Source organism: Scyliorhinus canicula, chromosome 7 (genome assembly GCF_902713615.1).
Source record: "Scyliorhinus canicula chromosome 7, sScyCan1.1, whole genome shotgun sequence".
NCBI lineage: Eukaryota > Metazoa > Chordata > Chondrichthyes > Carcharhiniformes > Scyliorhinidae > Scyliorhinus > Scyliorhinus canicula.
Window position 1 is genome coordinate 99,006,173 of NC_052152.1, and position 12,863 is coordinate 99,019,035.

Sequence of the window (12,863 nt, forward strand, 5' to 3'; positions counted from 1 at the left end):
GTAGATATACAGATTAGAGATGGAGATAGGGTAGATATACTGATAGAGATATGTAAAGGGTAGATATACAGATAGAGATAGGGTAGATATACAGATAGATAGGTATATACAGATAGAGATAGGAGATAGGTAGATATACAGATGAGATAGGGTAGAATACAGATAGAGATATGGAGATAGGTGTATACAGTAGAGATAGAGATAGGGTAGATAGACAGATAGAGAATATACAGATGAGATATGAGATAGGGTAGATACCCAGATAGAGATAGGTCGGGTAGATATACAGATAGAGATAGGAGATTGGGTAATATACCAGATAGAGATATGGGAGACAGGTAATATACAGATATGGAGATTGGGTATATATACAGATAGAGAAACAGATAGGGTAGATATACAGATAGAGATATGGAGATAGGGTAGATATACAGATAGAGATATGGAGATAGGGTAGATATACAGATAGAGATATGGAGATAGGGCAGATATACAGATAGAGATATGGAGATAGGGCGATATACAGATAGAGATAGGGAGATAGGTATATATACAGATAGAGATATGGAGACAGGGTAGGTATACAGATAGCGATATGGACATAGGGTAGATACCAGATGGAGATAGGGTATATACAGATAGAGAGATGATAGGGCAGATATACAGATAGAGATGTGGAGAAAGGGTAGATATACAGATAGAGATAGGGTAGATGGGCAGCACGGTAGCATGGTGGTTAGCATAAATGCTTCACAGCTCCAGGGTCCCAGGTTCAATTCCCGGCTGGGTCACTGTCTGTTGCGGAGTCTGCACGTCCTCCCCGTGTGTGCGTGGGTTTCCTCCGGTGCTCCGGTTTCCTCCCACAGTCCAAAGATGTGCGGTTAGGTGGATTGGCCATGCTAAATTGCCCGTAGTGTCCTAAAAGTAAGGTTGGGGGGAGGGGGTTACGGGTATAGGGTAGATACATGGGTTTAAGTAGGGTGATCATTGCTCGGCACAACATCGAGGGCTGAAGGGCCTGTTCTGTGCTGTACTGTTCTATGTTCTATATACAGAGAGAGATATGGAGATAGGGTAGATATACAGATAGAGATAGGGAGAAAGGGGTAGATACTGGATAGAGATAGGGATAGGGTAGATATACTGTTGCTCGTTCTGGTGAGTTGCGCTTTACACTCAATTGGCTCTGTTTATTACTTAGCTCTAGAGGTCCGCCAGGATATCCTTATGATCCCCACGAGGTTCAAGTTCAAGTTCAGATCAATGGACTCAATACACCAATTAGTCAGGTTCAAATCAAAACACGTTTATTATACACTGTTAATCGCTACTCATGCATACAATAATAAAAAGACTAGGCTATTCCTACCACTAACAGGCCAGTACTTATCTGGATAAAGGAACCCGCTGGGTCTGGGAACAATGGCCTCTTGCTCGATCCTGAGTCTGCAGGCTTCCAGCTGGTACGGACTAAGGGTCAGGGAAGCGTCTATCTCATAGGGTGCGTTGACTGGACACTTACTTGATGGTGCAGCAGTTGGCCAGGCCTCTCCTTCTTACGGTCAAGTTCTTCGAGAGCTGCTAAGATGTTCTGCTGGGAGGGCCGGCTAAGAGAGTGAACTGACCTTGGGGGCTGTATCTTATAGTCCTCAGGGGCTTTGCGCCCTTTTGGCGGACCCGAGCTTACTTCCAATCGATTGGATCCCATACCAAATCGATTGGTTTGAATTCCCCAATACTGGGGCTGTTTCCCGATCGCTGGGCGGCGTCCTTGGGTGCCCGTTGCTTCTTTTGTCTTGGACTCCCTGCTGGTGCCAAGGAGTCTAGCTTTACTTTGATCACCTTGATTGTTACTATTGTGCCCGGGAATCGCTCATTAATATGCAATCTGCAAACTGCTTGTTTCTCTGGGATTGTCCAATTTTCCCTGCGTTCCATGTGTTTCTCCATTTTGAACCTGGGAAGTGGCCAACTCAGGTGGCTACACTCCTTCCTTGTGATCCTAACGCAAAGCGTGAAGGATCACACAACTATGTTGTCTTCATTACCTGACCTCAGTGAGTTCCATGGCCTCTACACTGTCCTCAACAATGCAGGAAAGTTTTACCTAACAATTTCTAAGTGGCGCTATGTCATAAGGGAACATGCATTACCAAACCACAAACTGGAAACCGCTAACTGTCCTCAATAAACTACACTCACTCAAAACATCCAAGCATACTAACTTCCTAACATTACAAAATAATTGCAGCATTCATATTTCATTTCTCTGGCTTGGCAGTCAAGCTCAGAGTTACACAATCTTTCAGAAAACACATTTCTTTATTTACAAATGTACGACAAACGAAAAAGTTCTTTATTACATTTCGAGGGGTTCAGGGGCCTGGTGGAAACCGAAAATAGGGGATCTCATCCTGTAAACCGGGGTGCGAGAGCGGTAGGCTCTCCTTCACCATTTCTTCATACGAAGAGTCTGTACAATGCTGCATGATTATTGCCAATGCTAACAGTGATTCTACCACATAGGAAAGTGAATACCAGGTGATGAATTTGTCACACCAGGTCGACGTGTTGCTACTTGATACTGGGCTCTGTGTGGTTCTGTGGAAGTGAAAGATTAACGGCTGGTGGAGTGGGGATAAGGGGGTTCACGTCCGCGGGCAACCATATGGATCAAGGGTAGAAGATATCTTCTTCATCTTCCTCTTCTCTTCTGTTCTCTTCTCTTCTGTTCCTTGATCCCTCCTTGGAGCGTCTGAAAATCTGTGGGATCAAGCATAGTGTCTGTTAGTATCTCGTTAATATCTCGCATTGCAGTATGTCTGTTCTTTTGTGCCAAGTTTCCGTTATAATCGGTCACTCTCTGTGACTCCCTCATTTTTTTTTTCAAAAAACGAATTTTAGGACCAGACATACTCTCAAATACTGTACCACTGCGAGCCGTCTCGCAGGCTTTGCGTTTTAACCATCCAAATATCCCTGGATGTAAATAGCATAGAGAGTTTGGCAACCAAAAGGGTTACCTGAAAACAAAACAAACAAAGAGTGCCGAAATGGGTTGCGTATGGGACCGCGATGGTAGATTTGGATGGAATCCCCGGGTAGGGGCGGCTGTGCCCTACCCGAGCTTAGCTGACCAGAGGGGGGGTCCTCAGACAGGGCGGGGACCACTTGCCGTTACTCCAACTGCCTGAGTGACCTGACAAGAGCAGGCAAGAGTGTAATTCATTGTGGGGGGTTGCCTGTAATGGTTCTAACTTCGAACCAGAAGAGCAGTTACGAAACATGTGGCTCTGGCAGTTCTCAAAGTACGTCTGCGGACAAATGTGGCATGTGGCCGCAGAGCTGTTGTACCTGAAACAAAAACACATGCAAACACAAACAAACAAACATGCAACACAAAACGTGCAGGTTCCCGTGGGGCTGTGAAAAGCTGTTTAAAATTTAAACACTGGACATTTAACAAACAAATACAACAAACATGCAACGAATATCATGCAGGTTTCCATCAGAAAGAAGGATACCGTAAATCACATTTGGCTTGGGGTGTAACTAGCATATGGAGTCAGTGCAGTGTGACCGAAGAAGAGAGGAAGGAGGGAGAGGAACAAAATGAATTGGCATTGCTGAGGTATCCCTGCCATGAGAAATTGGTGGGTAAGCGCTCATAGTTTGCATGGGGCAGCTGGGACATTGTAGCTGCTGTGGGTGGTGTTCTCTTTCATATCTGGGGGCGGGTCTAGCTGGTGGTGGGGGTCTCCTGCAATCTCAGTGTCCCTGGCTGCCCACAGTTGGAACATGACCCCTGAGGCACATAAGGCGGAGCAGGCACTCTGGTGCATTGTTCCCTTGAGTATTGTTCCCTGAGTGGGGGTCGGGGCTGTTGGTTTCGTTGCTCTGCTTCGGGGGGCATTGGTGGGCTGATTTCTGTTGCTGTTTTGGGGGGGCTTGACATTCTCATGCGTAGTGTCCTAATTGTACAATTATAACACTCCTGGGATTTCTGGGGTGGGCTGTTTCTATCTTCATTTATCCATGCGGGGTTTTTGATGGTTTTTAACTGATGCATGTCTGCATCTGCCTGCTCTTCCTCGGGTTTTTATAAATGCTGTTTTATTGTGGACGGATTGCTCCCAAGCGCAGGACAACCTTTTTAATACCCATTTTCTCATTGTGGGACGCCTTCTGAGGGGTCATAATTCGCGCACGCTTTCTGTCGTGCCTCTGTGGCATGGGAGATAAGGGTGCGGGTCCATTTGGCCATGTTGTACTGGGGACAAATGGGCACGGTCTAAGTTTCCAAACACTGCTGTGAAATGGATCCTAGAGCGTCCAACAAACGCTGTGGGGTGTTCTGGTCTTTTCTGCCTGCACTTGTTCAGGCCTTCTACGGGGTCACCTCTATTATATTCCGATCGCATCGGGATCGCTGTGTGCATCTCTTCTAGGGTGCCTCCTCCGACGTTCTGTGGGTCTGGAAGGGCTGCTGCTACTGAAGGGTTCTAAAACTTAAAACCGTGATCTTCACTTGCTCTCGCTCATCCAGGCCGTACATGGTCGCCTGCTGCTTTACTCTCGTGAAGAATTTGGTGGGGGTCTGGGTGGGGGAGGAACGGTGTGATTTTGTCGCACACGTCCCGTAAGTTGGGCACATTAAGGGGTGGTATAAGTGAAATCTGGTGCGCCAGTGTCCTGTGGATGCTTGCGTTGGGGTGTGACTGGATTCATGGGTGCTGGTGCTATCTGCTCTGTGGGGGGGGTTGGGTGCTTTCCTCTTCTGGCGGTTTATCTTGCGCACACGTTCCCTGAACGTATCTCTGTGGCTGTTGCATTTAAATTCCTGCCAATCGGGGCCATTTTCCTCATCTAACTGTGTCCCAAAGTGCTTTGGAACCCATTCTGTACGGAAAGCAGACTGCAGTTCTGCAATCTGCTTCCGGCATTTCGCGTGGTCCCTGAGCTTTGTCTCTGCTCCTGTGGTGGCAGCATGGAGTGCTCTTAAAGCTGCCTTTAAGTCGCTGCATTGCTTCTGCATGCCTCTTACCTGCTTCTCGGATTATTCTCTTATCAAGACTGCGCGTTTGCATGTCTTGATAGGCCTTTTCATACTGGGCTTGGGAGCATGGCTTAAGTGTGCCAGACAAGACTGGTGTGCCCTCTTGGCATCATCCACCTCTACGTCTTTTGCTGCTAACCTCCGTCTCAATTCGATATTCTCTCTCTCTCTACATCGCTGACATCAACCTTACTCATCCTATTTCTTTCCTCAAACTCTGCGCAGAGCGTCCGACGACCTCCTCTGTGCCTCGCAATTGTGCCAAACAGGACACGATTGCCATCGGCTTACGAGCTTTCCCTAAACTCTTTTTATGAATCTCACTCAGGTTCTCCCACCACGTATGTCCTATACTCCTGGGACCTGTTTCCTCATTTGAACAGAATTCGCTCCAAAGGGGCCATCCCTTCCCTTTGAGGTACTTTCTGATCTTGACTTCCCAAACGGGACACTGTCCTACTCTGCTGGTCGCTGCGAACACGAACTCTTGAGGGTTCATGAGGCATTCCATTGCCTGCATGGCCATCTTTCCTATCTATGCTCTCTTTAAATTTAGAGCAAGGGATACTAAGGCGGTGCTGTAGACACGGGTACGGCTTTCGCTATTTTCCGGAATATAAACTCCCGACAGTTTTTCGCAACAAAATCTATCAGTTTTACCTTATATCCCTGTTAGTTACGCATGCAAAAACACACTTCCGAATTATGAGGATTGATCAGAACTGCTTGAACACTTGTGATTGTTTCTGTTCCCAATTGGATTTCTAATTGCAAATTGCTGGGTTCTCTCGGAGTGGGAGTGCCACTTCTAGTCGAATCCCATCAGAGTCGCCACTAAATGTTGCTCGTTCTGGTGAGTGCGCTTTACACTCAATTGGCTCTGTTTTATTACTTAGCTCTAGAGTCGCCAGGTATCCTTACGATACCACCACAAGGTTCAAGTTCAAGTTCAGATCAATGACTCAATACACCAATTTGTAAGGTTCAAATCAAAACACGTTTATTAATACACAGTTAATCGCTACTCATGCATACAATACTAAAAGACTAGGCTATTCCTACCACTAACAGGCCAGTACTTATCTGGATAAGGGAACCCGCTGGGTCAGGGAAAATGGCCTCTTGCTCGATCTTGAGTCTGCAGGCTTCCAGCTGGTATGGACTAAGGGGTCAGGAGCGTCTATCTGGTAGCGTGCGTTGACTGGACACTTACTTGATGGTGCAGCAGTTGGCCAGGCCTCTCCTTCTTACGGTCAAGTTCTTCGAGAGCTGCTAAGATGTTCTGCTGGGAGGGCCGGCTAAGAGAGCGAACTGACCTTGGGGGCTGTATCTTATAGTCCTCAGGGGCTTTGCACCATTTTGGGCGGACCCCGAGCTTACTTCCAATCGATTGGATCCCATACCAATCGATTGGTTTGAATTCCCCAATACTGGGCTGTTTCCCGATCGCTGGGCGGTCCTTGGGTGCCAGTTTGCTTCTTTTGTCTTGGACTCCTGCTGGCGCCGAGGAGTCTAGCTTTACTTCGATCACCTTTGATTGTTACCATTGTGCCTGGGAATCGCTCATTAATATGCATGGCTGCTGGTCTCAGTGCTGTCTGCTTTCTTTGCAGGCAGAATACACAGGAAAAGTCTGCAAACTGCTTGTTTCTCTGGGATTGTCCAATTTTCCCTGCGTTCCTTGTGATTCTCCATTTTAACTTGGGAAGTGGTCAACTCACGTGGCTACAATACAGATATGGAGATAGGGTAGATATACAGATAGCGATATGGAGATAGGGGTAGATATACAGATAGAGATAGGGAGATAGGGTCGATATACAGATAGAGATATGGAGATAGGGCAGATATACAGATAGAGATGTGGAGATAGGGTAGATATACAGATAGAGATAGGGAGATAGGGTCGATATACAGATAGAGATATGGAGATAGGGCAGATATACAGATAGAGATATGGAGATAGGGTAGATATACAGATAGAGATATGGAGATAGGGCAGATATACAGATAGAGATATGGAGATAGGGCAGATATACAGATAGAGATATGGAGATAGGGTAGATATACAGGTAGAGATATGGAGATAGGGGCAGATATACAGATAGAGATATGGAGATAGGGTAGATATACAGATAGAGATTTGGAGATAGGGCAGATATACAGATAGAGATATGGAGATAGGGTAGACAGATAGAGATAGGGAGATAGGGTAGATATACAGATAGAGATAGGGTAGATATACAGATAGGAGATAGGGTAGATATACAGGTAGAGATATGGAGATAGGGCAGATATACAGAGAGAGATATGGAGATAGGGTAGATATACAGATAGAGATAGGGAGATAGGGCAGATATACAGATAGAGATAGGGTAGATATACAGATAGAGATATGGAGATAGGGTAGATATACAGATAGAGATATGGAGATAGGGTAGATATACAGATAGAGATAGGGAGATAGGGTAAATATACAGATAGAGACAGGGAGATAGGGTAGATATACAGATAGAGAAAGGGAGATAGGGTAGATATACATATAGAGAAATGGAGATAGCTATGATATCCAGATAGATATATGGAGGTCGGGTAGATATACAGATTGAGATATAGAGGTAGGGTAGATATACAGATAGAGATATAGAGGTAGGGTAGATATACAGATAGTGACTGGGAGATAGGGTAGATATACAGATAGAGATAGGGCATTACACCTTTATTGCACAATTCTAAAACACAAATGGAAAATGCAAATCCAATGCTTTATACCTGTACATCATCACGAGTGAGTGTTTTCAAATTAAGTTTCAAACGTTCAGTAAATCTAAAAATGAAAAATGTGAACAAAACATTTGCCTTTTTATATGAAGTTCAAAATTGTCCTGAATGCTTGTTAAACTTAATTGAATTCTTACAAGAAACTGTATATGGGCAAAAGGAATCCAGTGTATTTCTTCCTTTCAAATAATATTTTCACGAAGTAGCACTAACAGATTTGTTATTCAAATTAAGATATATGATGGTGAAGGTAAAGAGCACAAAGAAAAGAATGGCCACAAAATGTAGAAAGCAGAAGGTGTGGTTAAATAGGTGCATGATGATTCAGGTTTGCTTTCTCAGCACTTTTATTTGATGCTCACAGCAAAAAGTGCAGTTTCCACAAGTAAAACATGGATTTCTGAACTGAATCCTGCTGAATCTTAATAATGTGCAATGTATTATCAGCTGCACTCCATCAGTATAGAAAGAGGGAAGTAGAGTTAAAATTTCAGATCAATGACCTTTCAACAATTCTGAAATGTTAACTCTGTTTCTCTCCCCATTGATGCTGCCTGACCTGAGTATTTCCAGCACTTTCCTTTCCTTAAATATAGCGCCCTACAAAGATCAGTGATAGAGCTAGTGTTGAATCTACTTAATGTAGTCCTCCCCTCCCTCGACGTGATTTCTTTATCCCAATAAAATCCAAGCACCTCGATGCCTCAGAGACCGTGCCAAGGTCAGGATCAGTGCCATGATCCTTTCAGAAGCGGGAACAGTTTCTCCCCATCTACACTCATCAGCCCCTCATGATTTTGAAATCTCTTCGCCTTCTTCTTTCCAAGGAAAACAGTCCCAACCTCTCGACTCTATCCTCACAACTGTTCACTTCATAGATTACCCTTCACTGAGTACTTCAGTTTGATTATTTCTTCAAGTTCTGGGGTTTTATAGTACAAAAGACTCTTCTGCGTCTTGTCCATGACTTTGTCATTGTGCCTGAAGCAGGACACCAGATATGTGGCACGAGTTTAATTTTAACTCTTTGGTAGGAGCAAGACCAAATGAGCAGTGCGATCCTCCAAGAATACCGGGCAGGTTTCAAAAGCCAGGTGTCTTCAACATAATTCTTGTAGACTTTACAATCAAATGCCTGGGAAGTCAGCAGGAAGTGACTGCTTAAAATCATGCAGGAGAAAGTCCCCGGGGAGGACAAGGAGTCTGATTCTGGCCCAAGACAAATGCCAGGGAAAGAACCCTCTTGTGAAATTGGGGGTGTTGGGTGGGAGGCGGGAGAGGTGAAGGAACACTGAGAGTCCCAAGGTTTTCTGGCAGGGCATGGGGAGAAATCCTATTTCTCCTGTTCCATAAGAAATCAACAATGAACAAAAAACTATACATTGCTGGGCCTCTTCTAGTCCTGGCTTCTGTTGGGAGTGGGTGGGTCTAGTGGGAGAGCCATCAATGCGCACCTGCTCAGGCCTCTGGTTTAAATGGCAGATCAAGCCCTTGGCATTGGAAACCAATCTGCTTATTTAAGGAGGACCTTGTCTGCTCTGGACAGATGTCTTTAAGATAGTACCTTTGGCCAAGACTGGGGAAAGGTGCAGCTATTAAAATGGAACTCCTACTATACCTAATAATCTGTACATCTTCAGTATTACCACTTTGCGTTTGTAATTTATAATCCTGTTTCTAAAACCTGGGATTCTATGTTTCTTTTTACAGCAAATATGGCAAATTATTATTTTGCAGTACACCATCATCGTTGTACAGTGGGCTTTATAAGTTACTGACAGGGAGTGGTAGGTACAGTATTGTGTAGCATCAAGAGATTACAATGCACTCGTGTCCTTATAGCAATGGACCCAATTCTGGAATCTGCCACTTCATTCAGTGAATAGGAAAGATTGTTATTCTAACATGCATTTTTGAGTTTAAATCTCCTCATCAACAGCAAAACAAGAGGCAAGCTAATTCTTAATTTCTATTATAAAACATAACTTGGCACAATGTATTCTGACACATTTGGTATAAATTAGTTTTACATTTTCCTATTGTAGGAATAAATTAAAAAGCAGCTCGCAACGAATGGCCTTTAATAACAAGGTACAAGTTACTTGAAAAACTATTGGGGTCTTAACTAATTGCTATTCCACGATGTAGAAGAAATTGCATGTAATAATTTCTAACTACTTTCAGCTGCAGTTATGTTATACAATAAAAGTCTTCAGATACTTTTTTTTCAGCCTCTCCTATAACCTTCTGGCGAGCCAATTTTACTTCATCCAATTGGCACTTTTATAAAGACCTGCATCTCCAAAATGGACAAGAGCAGGAAGGTTGGAGGAAATGAAACATTCAAAACTTTTATAGAAATAGAGGAAAGAGGAATGGCTAGAATCAAGTGCAAGCGAGAAAGAATGACATGAAAATGATTACAACAGAGGTTGGGGAAAAAAAAATGTCAAATATTTATATTAAATTTCTGCTTTAGGTGTTTAGGTGTTCAGTTTATGGTTATTCTCCTTATGTGTAAACAGTTTTTTTATGGGGATAATATTTATTTCCAACACCAAAATACATGTCGAGAATGAACAAGAACAGTCAGGCCAGGAATTTCCTCTGAGCCTCCGAATTGTCGAAATGTTACGGACACTGAATCATATCTGAATATAGCTTATTACATTAATTACATTAGTGGTTGTAATTTCTTTCTATTCTGTCAACAGAATTTCTTGAAGAAGTTTATCCGGTGTTTGATTTGGGGGAGAATGGGCGTGACTGGAAAGCTTGTGTGGCTGCTATAAACAGTTCAATTCGCAGCATAAGACATGACCTCAGGAAGTCCCTGCCGGGCTATTTCAAGAAACAGAACCCTCAGTATTTTGCTACGTATTACAAGAAAGGATCTGAGAATCAGAGTAACAAAATCAGCACACCTCAAAGCAGCGATCCCCAAGAGAACTTCAGTGGAGACACAAATACCCTCTGACCACTTTCTAAAGAGATGGAAGTGCCGAAAATGGAAAAGGACATGTGCTCGGTTATGATCTGAAACAACATGATCTCTGAGATCATACACACTTTATTTATGACTTTCTTTTACTATTAACCATGAGGGTTCCTGAATATAAGTAAGATTATGCTTTAATGCCATAGTTCTATTTTTGTGAGAGTGTTCAAGTTTGCATATGTGCAATACTCAGAAGTATGTATCGCAGAATAGCTAAAACTGGAATCATAAGTTTTATCGCCGAACGGGTATTAAACACAAGTGAATAGAACATTTGTGATGACTTTGTGAACTGCTGAGACTTGGCTACTGAAATTTCTTTCTAGATATTACTTGTAGGGAGAGATCTTAAGTTATTTTCTCCCCTCAAGTTGGAATATTTCATTAATGTAAGAGTCTTTTCACCAGCTCAAATGTGAACAGATTATGACTTTTTATTGACTACTTAGGTTGTCCTGGAGCCCCATGAACTTTGAACCTATTAATGGTAGATTGGAAGTCAACAAATGTAAGGCAACAAGTGCTAGATTGGGGGTGGGGTGGTGGGGCAGTTGATGCGGAGTTCAGCATCTCTGGAATTTTGAGCTTGGATCTAACCCAGAGAATGTTTTTTTGTCCGTTGTAAATGAGTTTGGGACTGCCCGAACTGTTCCTTATAAGCCAATACTTGCCACAATTCAGCACTAGTTCACACTTAGGGCAGAATTCTCCCCATGGCCTCGCCGGCAGGTTCAATGGTAGGTCCCACTAATGGAATGCTGATGAAGGAACCTCCTCCCCAGGCCCGATTGTCTGTAATGCCAGCAGGGAAACACCCCGTTCCAGAACACATCTGTAGCAACATGGCCGGACCTGTCCGGAGTTCAACATGGAGCAATCCTGGGCCCCGGAACAACACAGCAATGGGTGACGGAGCATCTTTCAGGTGGAACTTCCTGGAGTGTTCCTAGAGGTCCATCTCCTTCAGAGGGGTCCATCTTTTTTCTTCAATGGTAGATCAGTGATATTGAGTGCTGTTTAAATTTGGCACCCAGTTGCCATCATGCCCGTCCTGCTATGGAATGTGACGCTAAATCTCCGGTTGCATAATTAATGAGGTTGGGACCGGAAGATATTGTGTAGTTCCTGCTGGCCTCCAAAACAGGAAACACTCCCTATCCTTGTACCTGTCCCTGCCCTCACCTCGAGATTTAGTCCCAGATGGGAGAATTCTGCCCTAAATTGCTGATACATGTTCAAAGCTTTTGTCTTGCCCTCCATCAGGACAACTATTTTTCAGCATGTTCTGTACTACCAAACACTAAACTGCCAGTCTCGCCTAAAGACAATAAGGAGTGGGAAATCCAACATTGTGCATCAGTTCAACAGAGAAAACTGCTTTGAGGTTGCGTCGTTGTGTCAGTGTTGAGATAGGCAATCTTGCCACCTGACTCATTCAGTACCCAATTCGGAGTATTTGATGCTGTCACTGGGTGTCAAAATTGGGGAGATATTTCATTACTCACCTGTGAAATATGTCATTTATAAGCACTCAAATTTATTAATGTTTAGGTATGACCTATAAGGAATATTGAGGTATCATTCATTGAGTATCAATTTGTTGAACAGATATATCCTGCTGGCTTACATTCTTTGTATCTGGTTAATATAAAATTACAAATTGTATTCTTGTAGAGCTGTAATAAAATTTTCTGTATCTAATTTGGGAGTTGTATTTTCAGTTTACTGTCTGAAACTAGCTACCCAATAAATAAATGTTAAATTCTGAGGGCTCTTTGAATGGACTCCATTAGGCATTCTCTTTGTCATACTCTGACACGTGAGTGTCTTATCTAATCAGCTGTGCTCTGATACGACTTGATCAGCCTTTTTGCTCACTCTGATCTGATTTGTTGAGGCGCTGCATGAATGGGGGAAGAACCACTAAAGTCCCCTGAAAACTTGAAGACTTGAATCAGAATGGAACCAAGTTTCCACCCAATTTTTCGGTACCCAATCTGAAGACCAGTCAAGATTTCGCTGTGGCCA

At 43.5% G+C, this 12,863-nt stretch overlaps 1 protein-coding gene across 4 annotated transcripts in view; it reads left to right on the forward strand.

Moving 5' to 3' along the window:
- LOC119969218 overlaps positions 1-12,603 on the forward strand; it is a 102,983-nt gene extending 90,380 nt beyond the window's left edge. For all 4 annotated transcript variants that reach the window (XM_038802531.1, XM_038802530.1, XM_038802533.1 and 1 more), the window contains exon 12: positions 10,552-12,603. In XM_038802531.1, the coding sequence (XP_038658459.1) occupies positions 10,552-10,814 (263 nt within the window). In that variant the 3' untranslated portion in view covers positions 10,815-12,603. The remainder of the gene's footprint in view (positions 1-10,551) is intronic.
- Positions 12,604-12,863: the final 260 nt, after the last annotated feature.